This window comes from Drosophila sulfurigaster, chromosome 2R (genome assembly GCF_023558435.1).
Source record: "Drosophila sulfurigaster albostrigata strain 15112-1811.04 chromosome 2R, ASM2355843v2, whole genome shotgun sequence".
NCBI lineage: Eukaryota > Metazoa > Arthropoda > Insecta > Diptera > Drosophilidae > Drosophila > Drosophila sulfurigaster.
Genome location: NC_084882.1, coordinates 27,040,238 through 27,056,322, shown reverse-complemented (window position 1 = coordinate 27,056,322; position 16,085 = coordinate 27,040,238). Strand labels below are relative to the sequence as shown.

General features: G+C 38.2%; 1 protein-coding gene across 1 annotated transcript in view; it reads right to left on the bottom strand.

The window, feature by feature from the left end:
* The window catches only part of LOC133839436 (uncharacterized), a 60,331-nt gene that overhangs the window by 16,945 nt on the left and 27,301 nt on the right, over positions 1-16,085 (bottom strand). Inside the window, 9 exon segments of the mRNA XM_062271000.1 lie at positions 117-239; positions 2,729-2,911; positions 3,603-3,737; positions 3,802-3,939; positions 4,002-4,618; positions 5,750-5,853; positions 5,855-6,071; positions 6,246-6,453; positions 7,813-8,885. Of these exon segments, the coding sequence (XP_062126984.1) occupies positions 117-239; positions 2,729-2,911; positions 3,603-3,737; positions 3,802-3,939; positions 4,002-4,618; positions 5,750-5,853; positions 5,855-6,071; positions 6,246-6,453; positions 7,813-8,885 (2,798 nt within the window).

The window sequence follows — 16,085 nt, the reverse complement described above, 5'->3', positions numbered from 1 at the left end:
TTTGAAAGAACTGATTCGTGTTTACCTGCTTGTTGTGCTGTTCTGTTCTGAATTTGAATTATATTATTTTTATTTTTTTTTGGCGAGTGTTGCGTTAATTTAGCTTAGGTGCAAACCTGATTGTGATAACTTTGTCCAATGCCAGATACAGTGCGATAATCTCGGGCCACCATTCCGGCCACCCGTTTACGGCCCTGGGGTGACATGTCACGTCTGGATCGACGCTCGTTTAGATCGAGCTGAATATTTTGTGATTTGGGGTTGGTTTAGGGATAGTTTCGATATATGTTTGTTTGTTGTTGGGAAGCGATATATCAGCACAAGATCAACGAGAAGGGTTCGGGTAAGGAAGTTATTCGTGTTTCGTGTTTGTTTGTTTAAGATATATATATTAAAAGAAGGAAAGAGAAAGAGAGCAAGAGGAGTAGATAAAAGAAATGTACATATATGATCAAAATGAGAGAAAGTAAATAAGTAAATAATATATATGTATATTAACATGATTGCATGTTAATTCTTTTACATTGCGTTTGTGTGAGTGTGAGAGTCTCTGTATATTAGATATTCATATGACAAAAGTGGGTGGTGGTGGGTGGTGGGTTCACTAAGGGTTAAGTGTGTGTATATCTTTGGATGTTTCCTTCTTCTCGGGTCAAATCAAATCAAGTATAATACAAATTGACAACAAATCTACACACTTAAAGCTACAGAGATAATAGAAGCACATGAGTTGTTAGTAGCTTGTGGATTGGCCAAGGCAAAAGGCATGCAAAAGCTGTCTTAAATTATAGTTGAGTGGAGTGTGGAGTATATATCGGTTATACTATATAGCGTGGAGTAGTGCAATTGATATGCATTTATATTAATTTGGGTTTGGGTTTAATGCAAAGTTTTGGGACTTTAGATTCTTTGCGACAGTTTTCTGTCATTTTCTTTTCTTTTTCTTTTTTTTTTTTGAAAAGAAATATAGTATGTGTTCTCAAGTTATAAAAGTATACACTGAAACTTAACCTAAGCCACTTAAACTATGATTACTTTGATCTTAAATGCAAAGATTATTATTGATAGCTGAAACTGATGATGCTTAAGAAAAACAGATAGAGAGAAATATATAGACGATTGACATCCGTTTCGAATGCCACGCGCTGATTGTTGTTGGATTAGTTATAGTTAGTTTTGTTGTTTCTTTGGTTTAGTATAGAGTTAGTTAGTTTTCAGTTTTTTGTTTAGTAGAGCGTAGATAAGAGTTGAGAGTTTAGAATATTCAGAGATTCAGAGTTAGAGAGTGAAAAATTTAACACACGCACAACGAAACAACGACACCAATTAGTTGAGAAAACGGGAAAATCAAATCAAAATCAAACATTGAAACAATAATTACTTTATACAATGGTGTGCAATAAAATATATGTACACTGAATGGGATTTCTCCGATAATGAACTGTACGGATTGGTATCTCGAATTTGTGTGGTTATCGCCGGCATGCAAAGTAACTGACAGGAACAGCAATGAAGCCTTTTTGGTGGGCAGATGTGAATGTGAATGCGAGCATTTAACTGGATAACGGCGCGTATGCGTGATATATGTGTGTGCAAATGATGGACGGACCAGCAAAGACTGGCTAAAAATGTTCTCGATTGTGAGATGCGAATTGCGAGTGGAGAATGGTGAGACACACACAGTTAAGGAATTAAAAAAATGCATACGCACAATAAGATAAGCCACAGAAAAAAACGGAGAATAAAAACAGGATCAAATAACACGTATACGTTAGGCCTTTGTTTTCACAAGACTTGCAAAACAACTTGAGAGTAATAATTACTTTACTTTTAATTACTTGAAGCTGAGTTTTTGTTTAGAGGAATATTTTGTATTAAAATTATATTCTTGTTAAGAGAGCTTGGCGTCTTCCAAATTAAATGTTATATAGTTAATATAAGTATTTCTGGTATAACGTTGCTCAGCATTTCATATTGAAACATTTAAGAAAAATGATATTTCTATACTATTTCTATAAGTTTAACAATCTTTGAAATCTCTTGAAGTTTCGAATTAGCTGACATTTAAATTGATTTTGAGTACATTCCAAATGCTTTGGGTACATTGAATTTAAGTATTCATATGGCAAAACGTAGCCTCAACAATTTCGTATGAAATATTTAAATTATGATTTTATCTAATTTAATTTTTAGTTGCTGCCAAAAGTGTGCTTTAATTTTTTATTCGAATCAGTTGGCACATTTATGATGGGGGGAGAATTTTGTCAGTTGGCTCTGCAAGTGTGAAAGAAAAGGCGGAACTGTTTTGCTGTATGTGGGTGTTGAGTGTGTGAGTGTGTGCTGTGTATATGTGTGTGTGTGTGTATTCGAATTATGTGAATGTGTGAGCTTGTTGAAGTGCCACTGAAAGTGGCAAGCTGCGATTGTTTGTCTGTGTGTGTGTGTGTGTGTGTGTGACCCTTTATGTGTCCTCACTCTTGTTGCTGTCAGTTCTTGTTGCATGTACACGCACACACATGCACACACCCATACAATGACTGCATGTGTGTGAGTGTGTTTGTGTGTGGGTCGTAAGTATATTTTATATAAGTATGTACATAAATAATATATTTTGATTTAATTTTGTTCTTGTTGTTGTTGAGTGTCACTCAATGTGTGTGGTTTTTGTTATTGTTGTAGTAGTAGTTGTTGTTGTAGTAGTTGTGGTTGTTGTTGTTGTTGTTGTTACCTCAAGCAGCGGCGGACTGGTGGAGCTGCCCATGGATGATATGCTGGCACCGGGCGTCATTCCATCGATGTCGCATTCGGACGTTGTGTCCGAATCGCTCAGACGCGACATCGTGCTGGGCGGTGATAAATGATCTGTCGGTGTCAGTATCAGGCCGTCCACATCGCTGCCCTCGTCACGTAACTGTTCATCGTTGTTGTTGTTGTTGTCATAAATTTTGCGTCGAAATGTTATTGGAATGGAACAGAACGGAACGGCGCAAGCGAGCACGTGTTTTTGTTGTTGTTGTTGGTATTGTTGTGGTGTGGTTGTTGTTTTGTTTTATTTTTTTGATTTTGGATTTGGTTGTTGTTTATTTTTTCAGATGGTGGTTTTTGTGGTAGGTGGTTGGTTGTTGGTTTGGTTATTTTGGTGGGTGCACGACAAAAACAAAAGATATGGCAATGCTCAGTTAATAATTTAGTTCAATTTGTGGACGGCTGCGGGGATAAACATTACATCTAAATTACCGAATAAAACAAAAAACTTCAAAACCAAAAATAATAAAACAAAAAAAGTATTTATCATTATTTTGATTCTTTAGTTTTTTCTGCTTTTCAGTTTTGTGTTAAGTTTTTCGCTCAAACAAACTTTTGTTGCGGGCATCGAAAACCTCAACCTGGGACTTTGGCTGCATATTCGTTTCTTTTAACGTTTACCAAACACCAACACTTAGGAACGAAATGCAACGAAACGGCATGAAACACAAAAAAAAGAAACGCACGAAATGAAACAGAAACGATAAACACGTCGGAAACAAAGAAGCACATAATTGAAACGAAACGAAACGGAATGAAACGAAAGTAAACGAAACGAGTTCCTGAAGAAGACATACGAGATGAGAGGTGTCCTGATGTGGCTGCAGCTGATACCATTCGGCCTCGTCGTCGAGTATGTGATGAGCCAGATCAATGACCACCTCGCCGATGAAGTCGTTGGCGCCATAGCGTACATAATCCCATAGTGTGACCTGCAAGTATGACGAGTGATTAGCCATCTAAATGAGAGTTGATAAGAGTAAAAAGGAAACGCACCTCCAGGAGTCGACCATTGAGATCGCAACGTCGCAGGCCCGAGTAGATGAACGTTTGACCCCAGCGCGGTTCGCAGGTTGTGCCCACAGTTTTCGTGCGTCGCTTTGACTTGTGACTGCGATCGGGCAGCAGAAACACCTGCAAAACAAGTCCAACTCATAAGTATTGAACTTGAGGAAAGTCCTTGATTCGATGCTTACTTTGGCATAGGGATTGCGCCCGGCGCCGCTTTGACGCAGCGACAGACCCGTGGCGCAAACGAGCGTCACAATCAACTGCAGCGTATTCTGATCATAGCCAAGTTTGAGCTGCAGCCGCCCCTCGATCGGTATCGGTTGCGTTGTTATGCCCATGCCATGGTGCGGCACATGCGAGTGGCTGTGCGTATGCTGATGGGGATGCGGATGCGGGTGCGGATGCGTGTGCGATGGCGGTGATGGCGCTGCCGGATGGCAATGGTGATGATGGCCCGCCGTCGTTGTGCTGTGCAGGCCGCCCGCGGCGGCAGCAGCTGCTGCTTGTAGTGTCGCGCTGCTGTTGCTGCTCCCGCTCCCGCTGTTGCTGCCCCCGCTGCCGCTGCTATGGCTGCTGTGACTGTGGCTGCTGCTGTGATTACTCCCGCTGTGACTGTGGCTGTGACTGTGACTGTGGCCTCCGGCACCCAGACGCTGTGTCTGCTGTGCAACACTCGAGCTGCCCGCGCCACGATGCCGCAGCCCGTTGCCCGATCCGCTAACGTGCAGATCCGGCGATCCAGGCGATGTGATCAGCACACTCGGCTTCTCACGATGCAATTCGAGGGCTTCAACGCCAGGCGCTAAATGCGAAACAGAGAATACGAATGGTTCGTTAAAGTTGTCGCAGGTATTAATCGGTGTAGAGAAATACATATGTGTTTTATATTTTCTGGCACAAGTCTGTTACAATATTTTTAAGTTGAAATTTGAAAAACTTTTAATATATTTGAAACACTAAAAAAAATCTCAAATTCGTTTTTCAAAGTTAGATTTCAATTTGTTCAAATAATCTAAAAAATTTTCAAATTATGATATGCATCTATTTGACAATCTTTTGATAATTTGTTAAAATTTTAAAAAAATATTTTATATTTAAATTTTGAAAGTTATGCATTAATATTGTTAACATTTTGATAATATGGTAAATTTCTTTGAGAAATTTTAAAATTGTGTGGATTAAAGATGTTGATCATTTTGAAAACATAAATCAAATTTGTCAAGTTAAATTCGGTTTTGAATTTTGATAAATTGATCAAATTCATTGAGCAAACTTAAGTTATAAACATTTCGAATAAATAATTTATAGAATTTTGAAAATTTGGAAAAAAATTCTTAATGTTGAAGGTTTAAGTTTCATATTAAATTAATTTATTTTAAACGATTGAGCTCAGTAATTTGCTATCTATTATAAAAATCACAATAATCCTCAATTTTCGGATTTACCATTTCATAAAAATCAATTGAAAAACATCAATTTAAGTCAATCGATTTAGGTAAGTGTTTTAGTATCTATTATTAAATAAATCTTAAATTTTCGGAATTAAAATTTCATAAAAATTGCGATAATTCATTACAGATAATTTAACTCATTCGTTTAATGAAATAATTGTTAAGTATTTATACTTTCAATTTTAAAGTTATTTACTTTGTCCAGAAAATATGTATGTAATAATAATGAATTTGTTAAATTGTATGTTATGTATTCAACTGTAGCATTATAGCTTCCTACTAAGTAGATGTTACTATATCTTTTAATTCAACCCAATGCTTAGACATACACCGTTAGCTGATTGCAAGAGCAGAGATCATTAAGGAGCGATCGATGGTTGATTCCTTACAAGCAGTTACGACTCTCACACACAGACAAACACACACAGATAAGCACACACATGAAAGCACATATAGAGTATAAGATAAGATCCCGCCCTCACCTTTACGCTGCAGATACCGCCCTCCGCTGCTGACCACCGCACTGCCAGCCATGCTGGTGGCGAGGCCGCTGTGCGGCGTGTTGGCCGAGGAGCGTCGTTGGGGGGGCACTGCTGGTGGAACCGGAGCAGGCGCTGATGGGGCTGACGTTGCTGCTGCTGCCGCCGCTGTCGATGCTGCCGCTTGGCCCGGTGGGCAACAGCAACGAGCGACAGACAACGAGCTCCACTTGGGCATCCAGTCGACTCTCGTCTATAATATCGTAGACCTCATCTGAACTTTTGTTGTGCAGACTGCGTCCATTCCACTCGATGATCTCATCGCCTGTCGTTGTCGTTGTCGTTTTGCATGAATGATGTGAATGTGAATGCATGATGAATAAAGACAGCAATATATAGAGAGAGAAAGAGAGAGAGAAAGACAGAAAAGTAAAGAGATGAGTAATGGAGAAATGAATATTTTTGGGGGGTTGATGATTTGTGGGGGAATGTTGTTTACCTGGTCGAATGCAGCCCTCGAGATCGGCCACCGAACCGCGCTTCACCTTCTCCACAATGGCGCCGCATGGACCGCCATGGATGCTGCCAATAGGCTGACCGCCGTTCACCTTTAAGCCTAATATATCTTCCCCATCATAGTATTTACGTAATATCATGTGACCAATCATGCGAGTATTATCCGCGGATGTTTGCCAATTCACCGGATTCTATATGGATACAGATGGTGGTTGTTGTTGGTGGTTTCGTGACATTACAAGTGGTTCGAGGTGGAGGTGGTTTTATTTGAGGTTTTTTGGTGGTTTGTGATTATCATGGTTAGATTTTGAGTTCGGGGTGTTCGGGTGATGTGGATCGGTGGATATCAATTTTGCATAGATTTTGTGGATTTGAGTTTTTTTGTTGCGGAATGTCGATGATCGTATGCAGGAAGTAGAATGGTTTATAGTTTTAGATTTGCACCGTACAACAGTCTTATAATATTAAGTCTTATACTAAACTCTTATACATTTGGAGTTGAACCAAAGAAACAATTAAGGAAACAACAATTCAAAAGTAATTCAAAATAAAATCATTTTGTACAATTCCAGTTTTACATTCAGTTTTCAGTTTTTTTGTGTTTTCTTATGAGCTAAAAACAGTTTCTACTAAAATACACTGTAGATAGAATAGTTATAGATTATAGAGTATTCATTCACATTTTGCTTGAGTTTTTTTTTCGTTTGGTTTTAAACCTACATTGAGAACACACACGTTTCAGTTATTTTGTCGTAAATCGACATCGAATATCGAAAATGTATAAAAAAGAGTGTTTGGAAAATAGTTTTTGATTGTTGTACAACATTTAGAAGACATGCGATAAAAAGGACGTGCAAAGTTGTTGTTGTTAGTAGGTGTTTTTTAGGGGTTTTAGCATTGGAACGGGGAACAGAGCGCGGGGACTAAGCTGTTGTGCTTATTACGTATACGACTCGTAGTACATGCGAGATAGATAGATACAGACAACAAATATGATATATAAATATGACATGCAATTGTTAAGAGAGTATTGTAAAGAGTTTTCGATCTGTAAATGGTTGAAGGGGATTCTTTTCACAGAGATTCTTTTCACAGAGCTGGACTTATCGAGTTATTATTAATATTGGAGAGTGTGGCCTAAAAAGAATGCAAACTGAAAAACACTAGATCGCTATATAGTACAATAAAAGTAGATGAAAGGGTTCAACTTTGATATTCGGTTGGTACGAGTTGAAGACATGACAAGAACAACAAACAGAGAGTAAGAAACAGAGAAAGTTAGAGAGAGAGAGAGAAAGGAGAAAGAGAGAGAAAGAGAAAGACTGGAAAGAATTGTTAGCGGCTGGATTCAGAATAGGGTACACTTGGATGGACAAACAGACAGACAGACTGACAGACAGAAGAGAGTTCATCCTCGGGTACCACATAGAACACACTCAGACTCTACACAGACACAATGCAATCTTTTCGGGGGGAGTCAATCTTTGAAATGGGGGAATTCTTTTCACATATGTATATTTAGCCTTGTCGCACTTTGCAGCATTGTGTACCTTGGGGCCATCGCCGCGATTCGAGTCCTCACTGCTGGTGAACGTGCTGCTCGTATCGATGCCCGAATCTTTGGTCGCCGAATCCTGGCTGCCCTGACGCTCGGCATCCCAACGCGACCAATCCCCATCGAGGGGCTGTTGCGTCAGCTTGGCGCTGGTCAACAGCGTCGCTGTGCCCACATCGACAGCCGTCGAGGGCAATATAGTTGTCACTGGTGGCAAGGTGCCGCTGCTGTTGTTGCCACCACCTCCACTGCCAGGTGGCAGCAACAGCGACTCATCGTCGTGGGCATCAAAGCGCACGGTCTTTTTTATTCTGCGCTCGGTGAAGCGACGCGAATCCTGGGCCGCCGATGAGGAGGATGTGCTGCCCGTCGGCTCGTCCCAGTAGGCGGCCTCCGTGGAGCTGAGGGAGCTGCTGCCGCCGCCACCGCCAGCGCCGAGCAGGCCGCGCTCTCGGCTCAGGCTGCCCCTGGCGCCATCAGCTGCTGTTGCCGACATGGCGCCACGATCATAAGCAATGCCTGCTCCCACTGATGATCCCGTTCCCGTTCCCGTTCCCGTGCCCGCTCCGATTACAATCTGCGGCTTGCTTTGGCTCTGGCTCTGGCTCTGTGGATAGTAGCTGCTGCTGGTGCTGCTGCTGCTGCTGCCTCCGCAGCCGCTGGCCGCGGCCAAGGGCGGTGCACGACGGAAGGCGCCACCACCGACTCCAGCACCAGTACCAGAAACAGCGCCAAGACCGACACCAGCTCCCCCAACTCCGACTCCTCCGACTCCACCTCCTCCTCCTCCAGTAAATTGTCGCTCGTGATTGCTGCGATTCAATGAGTTCCTCTGCTGCACGTCCAAGCGAGCGGTCCTGGTCAATGGATACTGCTCGAGACGATCGCGATGCTGCAGCTGCAGCTCGTAACGATCCCGTTGATCCGCCGAGGCGTAAAGCCGCTGATTCGTATGGCCCAACAGGCGAAAGTCCGTCGAACCGTACGAACCGCCGACCGTCAACAGATCACGTTCGTTGAGGCTGCGTTGTTGGCGCCAGGGATCCGTGCGCACCTGAAGACGCCCGCCTGTAGATGTAGGATGTACTAGTAATGCTTTTGTTTTGTTGTTACTCATCTCTAAGGGTTTTTGGGGGGTTAATTTTGGGGGTAGAGTAGAGTAGTAGAAAAAAGTTGGCTCTCTATGTAGTACTTATTTCAAAACGGGGGACTGACGAAACGACTTTCTCAATTGCTCGATATGGAAGAGAAAAAAAAAACACATTCTTGTCGCATTCGCTGCTTGCCTGACATTAGTTTGTTGTCCTTTCGGGTATTAAATATATTTCGGCGAATATGTAACAAGGTGCGAGTATTTAATCATAAAGGTTGTATTGCTGCTGATCGATATTATGTTGATATGTTTTCGAAATCAAAAATCATAGTTCTTGTGTAAATTGAATACGTATGGTTATCAGACTTATTAGTGGGAGGAAACGAATTTTCAGCAACTATCGAAGAAGTGTAGAGAACTTTAGGATAAAAGATTGTAAGTTACAATTTGGTGATCAAAAGTTAATGCTTTATATTCTTTGATTTTTATTTATTTTTTGTTAATATCTGTATTTTGAATAACTGGAATGGTTTAAAACTTTTTCTGCTGCCAATTGATTTTGTTATTACTGAAGAATACATTTAAGATATTTTAGATATTTAAAATTTAAGTGTTCATTCAGTAAACTAATATCTAATATAGTTGAAAGACTTCAAACTTTTTCAATCATTTTATAAATTAAGTTGGAAAATTTTTATGAAATATGTAAAGTTAAAGTTCTTATTAAAGAATAGATATTAGATTATTCCTCACTTCTCTATTTATTTCCGAATTTATTCCCTTCTAAACAGCTGCTGAAAATACGCTTCCGAAGAGCTGCAAATGTTGTGTGTTGTTTCATTTTGTGTGTGTATTAAATGTTATGCATAGTATGTAATGTATGTTAACTATTTATGAATAAGTATAAAAGTACGTAATTAAATAGACCTAAGAGACAGAGAGAGATAAAGAGAGCAGTAGTGAGTGCCAAGATTGGAGTACAAAGCATACAGCGAGCTGAAACTTGGCCAAATGGTGCTACTGCTTAAGACCTAAGCTAATCATCAAGTGAGTTACAATCGGAGTTGTGCTCGGGATTAACATGACAGCAAGCCAAACAAGGCAATTGATTGATTGATTGATCTGGAATTGTGCCAGTTGGGAACCAGTTTTATTTTGTTTGGATATAGAGTATACGGAAATCGAAATACTTATCTGTGTTGGCTAAAAGATTCAAGATAATTATGCATTTGCTTATGGCTACAAAAAAGGGATTGAGTGGGACCTAAACATCAACTACTTGAATTTGGAGCTGTGAGTGTGTTGCTTGTTGTATTTGTTATTATTTGTTGTGTTTGAAGAGTGTTGGGAGAGACTGTTCTGTGTGTTTGTATGTGTGTGTGTGTTGAAGTTAGGAGGAAACAGCGTTACGATATCCATGCAAATTCTTCACTTTGTAATTTTTTTGGTTTTTGGTTTATCATTTTGTCATTTAAAATTTACATTTACAAGTAAGAAATAAAAGGTAGATAAGAAGAAAAACATGGAAGATAATAATTGAAAACGTAAGGAGGAGGATAATACACAGCGCAGCGAGCGAAAGTGTGTGTGTGAGAGAGAGAGGGGGGAAGGGTGAGGTGAGTTGTGTTGAGGTGAGGTATTCAAAACGTGGTGTGGTTGTGATTAGAGGTTATTAAAGCAGAACAGAAGAAGTAACATTAAAAAAGGAGTTTTTCACACTCCTACAAACACACACACACATACTCGCACACACACACACACACACACGCACACAAACATCGAATGGAAATAATGCAAGGAACAAGGATTAAAAGTCTAGAGAGTGTGGACACACTGGCAGTAAGTGCTTCGAAAAAGAAACAAAGTTAATTCAAATAAGGATTAATAAGAGACGACATTAATTAATTGTACATTCCATTTAAGTGACTTGTTTCATTTTTTCGTTTTGTTAAATCATAAATAAAGTATAACATTTAAAAAGGAGACACGCAGTAAAAATGTAATAAAACTTTTTGCTTGATTTCATTTTCATTTTGGTTTTTGTTTTTTTTTCTCTTTTTTTTTGTAACATTTTGCTTACATTTGCATGAATCTGTAGATCGCCGGGCGAGAGATTTGTTTGGCCGCCAAAATTACCTGCTGTAGTTGTTGTTGTATTTATTTTTGAATAGGTTTTGTAAAATATATTTCATATATATATTTTTTTTTTGGTTGGTAAATTTGCAAAATATATTTTTTTTTTGTGGCGGGCATTTTTGAGTGGGCAAATTGAGTTGGTTTTCGATTTTGATTTTGATTTCGGGTGGTTAAACAAATAGAAAAGAGAGAGAGTGGAGAAAATATACAATATTTTGTTGTTGTTTTATATAATAAATATACATACAAAGTAAACAATAAAGTTTGGTGAAGTTAGGTAAATTGTGAGCACATTACGTATACGCATACTTAACATGAACTTAAAATTAACTTATGTTAATAATCTTAATACTTAAATACGTTAACTACATATATTTCAAGCGTTTAGCTGCTTACGAGTTATTGTTGTTTAGCAATTTTTCAACTACAATTTAATTGGTTTGTTCTACAAGCAATAGAAATGTTGTCGTCGGCAACGCATTGCGCTCATTTCTTTAAACTTGTAAACTTGACACACAATCACACCAATACACTCACACACACACACATGCACGCACACACAGACACAAGTGTTTGTGTGTGTGTGTTTAGTTGTCCTCCTATTGTGGGCCATACCCCTGGCACAGTTTCTTTTGACTTTGGTCACGATATAAAACGTTTATTGTGCCCGTAACGACGACGACGACGAGAAAATAACGCAGAACAACAACTAAATATATATATATATATATATATAGTATGTATAAACACAAAAAAAATTACATAAAAACAGCAACGACGACAACAACAACAACAACAACGTTTTAGTGTAAACAAAAGAACTTAGGAAAACAAAACAAAGCAAAAACTAAAGTAAATTACACCGTTGTACACTAGGCTGATTTTCACTGCGCTACTCTCGTGCCCTGCTTCTGGCCACTGGATTTACTATATATGTACTATATAATATATATGGAAGGAACTGACTGAGTTAGATCAACTCTTGCTACAATTTTGACCTTCAATGCAGAGGACATTTTTCTCAAATGGAAGGTTTAGCAATTATCGCATGTGATAATTAAATATTCAACAATTATCGCATGTGACAATTGAATAGTGAGTAATTATAGAATAGAAGACAGCAATTATCGCATGTGACAAGTGTATATTGAATAATATATTATGATATGAACTATTCCATTTTAAATTTAGATAGATATTAAAACTTCCATAACCGTTATATTTGAATATTTACTAATTATAGAAGTGACAATTGTATATTGAATAATATATTTGTTATTCCATTTTGTAGTGAAGTGATTGAGATTAACTTGAAGCGAAATAAACTATTCCGAACATTTTAAAGTTGAAGCCTCAAGACTCCATAGCAATTGTCGCATGTGATAATTAAATATTCATGCGACAATTGACAAAGTGAATAACATATTTTAAAATTTGAACTAGCACTTTAAAGTAGTAAAGATAATAACGCCTTCTGAAATTCTAAAACTTCATGGCAAATTATCGCATGCTATAATTGGAGACTCACCAATTATATCATGTGACAAATTAATATTTCATTAATATTTAATATTTAATATAATTGTTAATTCATTTTGTTGTGAAGTCATTAAGATGAACTTGAACCGATGTGAACTATTCACTCCATGTTAAAGGAATAAAAACAATGAAACCTTCTGAAATAACTTCATCGCAGTTATCGCATGCTATACTTGAGTACTCATCATTTATAGCATGTAACAATTATATATTTCGTACTGAAGTGATTGAGATTAACTAGCGATGTAAACTATTTACTTCAATTTTAAATTAGTATAGATATTCAATAATTTGGAATCTCTATAAAGTTATCACATACCATAATTTGAAATTCACCCATTGCCACATGCTAGAATTAGAGATTCGCCAGGACAATTGTATATTGAACAATCTCAAATGGATGGGAAAGCAAAATATATTTTGGAAAACTATTATACTTCAATAATTTAATTGTTAATCCATATAATTTATTGATTTAGAATATATTGAAAAGAATTATGTTCTGGAATATAACTTTTACTAAAGGCTTCTGAAACTTGAACTTATTCGAAAATAAAAGGCGTAGGAATTATTGCTTGTCACAATTGACTATTAAATCATTTAGTTGTTAGGTAAGTTAGGAATCGAATCAAAAAAAAAACGATGTGAAGTATTGCTCTATTTTAAAGTAGCTTGATTATTGAAAAATTAATTGTTATTCCATTTTGTAGGACTTGATTTATCATAAATAGAAACGATGTGAACTATTCGCTCTATTTTAAAGTAGTTTGATTATTGAAAATATATTTGTTGTTCATTTTGTAGGACTTGATTTATCATAAATAGAAACGATGTGAACTATTCGCTCTAATTTAAAGTAATTACTAAAAGCATAAAAATTATCGCTAGTGACAATTGAATATTGAATGTGGCTTCTTAAACTGAAATCTTTTTGTTAATTTGCACAGATCTTTGTAGCACAGTGTTTGCTCTGGTGAGCTGAAATGCTGAAACGCACGCACAATTGCAGGCGGCAGGTGGAGAAGGCGGCAGACAGAGAGAGAGAGTGGCGAGAAAATGCGCGAGAGCGAAAGAGAAGATACAGTGAGAGTGTGGGCAACAGAGAGAGAGTGAAAGAGAGAGTGTGGGAAGAAGAGAAGGTGGGAAGCGAGCAGCCAAGACGAAAGAAGAAAAGAAAGGCGCAAAAGAAGGCAAAAATCAATAAAGTGTACAAAAACACGGGCTGTCGGTCGTTTGGTCGTTTGGTCGCTTCAGCCTGCTGCCCTTTGTTGTGTGTAACTATGTGTGTGTTTGCGTGTGTGTGTGTGTGTGCCGAGCTATGCACAATCAACGCACAACAAACACACAAAAAGAAGAAGATGAAGGAAGAAAAAAAATGGTTAAATCAAACAAACTTTTCCTTAGTTTGTGTTTGTTTCGGCGCGTGTGTTTGTGTCTGTGTGTGTGTGTGAGTGCCACACTTGCTTCCTGTTTTATATTTTTGTCCATAAATTCTAGCCAGTTTGCCTGACAGTTGCCAGCAAGGGCGGCAGGGTGGAGAGGTGGAGAGGTGGAGAGGAGGCGTGGCAGCAGGCAGCAGGCGGCAGGCGAGGTGTTTGGGCATTGCGGCTGGCAAAAGCACAGCAGGCGAGAACAGCTTGTTCTATTTTTAAACCAGTAAGCGACGCACACACACACACAAACGTACACACATACACTGCACACACATACATATGCAGAGGCAGACGCAGGCGCATAAATAGCACAAACAAACAGCAACAACAACAAAGAGAAGTACGCACGAAAATGCGTTAGTGTTGTTCGTCCCTTTGGCTGGCCAGCCTCAATGTTCGCATTAATGTCACTCATACGCACAGTTGCACATGCAACCAACACACACACACACGCCTACGCACACACACACATAGTAGATGGACAGGCAAATATGTTGGTCAACATTTTAATTAAATTCGTCTCGTTCCCACGGCTGCATTTGCTCACATTTTAAAATAGGCCGCAGGCCTCACACTTCTCCAACATCTTCTTCTTTTGCACACTCACACACATATGTGTGTGTGGGCGGCGGTCTATATTTATTTACTTATTTACAGGCTGTGCTGTCGCCATATGCGACATGTTTCGCGTTTTGTGGTTGACATTTCGCTGTTTGGCCATTTGCTTATTTGTCTATTGATTTCGCTTTATTCATGAATTAAACTTGCTTGCTTGCTGCATCCTTTTTGGCCCCAGCTAAACGAAATGCAAATACGCAGCGAACACACACAGACCAAAAACAAAACCAAAAATCACACACAATAGAAGGATACAACAAAACACACACACAGAAGTCCTTTTTTGTTAGCAGATGGATGGCAAATGATGCGCACTATGCGGGGGCTGAATGCAGTTACAGAAGCTGCTTTTGATTTGTTCTCCCCCTTCCCTCCTTCCTCATTTTTATGCCATTGTAGAAAGAGAGAGAGAGTTAGTATATTGTATAGGGGCAACAGACATAAAGGATGACATATTTGTCCATGATTAGCGCCCACAGCGAGTCGATTGGCGCCTCCTAAAAGTATGCTACAAAATGTATTTTTAAATGCGCAATTCAAGCGGAAACTAATTGGATGTTCAGTGCATCAAAAAGAGCGCGGACTAAAAAAAGAGTTGAGCTTACAACAGGATATCAATTCCTACAAATAGCTGGCGGTTAAAATGCCAACTTTATGCTAGAAATATGTAAATATAGATCACATGACACAACTTTTTAATTGGATACAAGTATTTTTGAATATGAATTTAAAAATTTCAGTTTTTTTTTCCTTTATAAAAATATAAGTAATGCTAAATAGAATTAAGAAATTTACTTTTAGATTCATTTCACTTTATTTATAGCAAATTTTTGCTCTTTTCTCTTTTGTGAAACTTTTTTTTAAAATATAAATAGAGCTAAATTGAATTAAGAAATATACTTTTACATGCAATTCAATTTATAGCAAATTTTTATCTATCCTACTTCCTTAAAAATCATCTGCAATGGCATAAAACGTTTTCGGAATTGGCCGAAATTATTTTCTACTTCCTCGCCACTACATTTTTTTTACAGTGTATGTCTAAGCGGTTTTTTTGGCAGCAATTTTGGTTCATTTCTTTTTTTTTTTTTTGTTTTTGGGAACTGTTCGTTTTAGGATATTTTGGCAAATGCCTGCAATTTTTTGGGCTACTTTGTAAGCGATTCAATTTGTTCTTGTTTTCCTCCTCTTTGATTGTGTGTTGTGTGCTAATCTATTTGCATTTTGCATTTTGCTGAGATTCTTTTAGTTGTTGTTTTGGCTTTGGTTTTTTAGCTGTTCTAAGCATTTTTTGTGTGTTGTAGAAAAGTGTTGCAGTTGCTTTATTTTTTTTTTTTTTTTTTTTGATTGGGTTGTTGCTAGCTGTAGTTAGTTGTTGTATTATGTGAAGCACAGGTTGCGATCCGACTCACCTTATTGTTGTTTAGCTTTTGTTTATGAATTTACTTT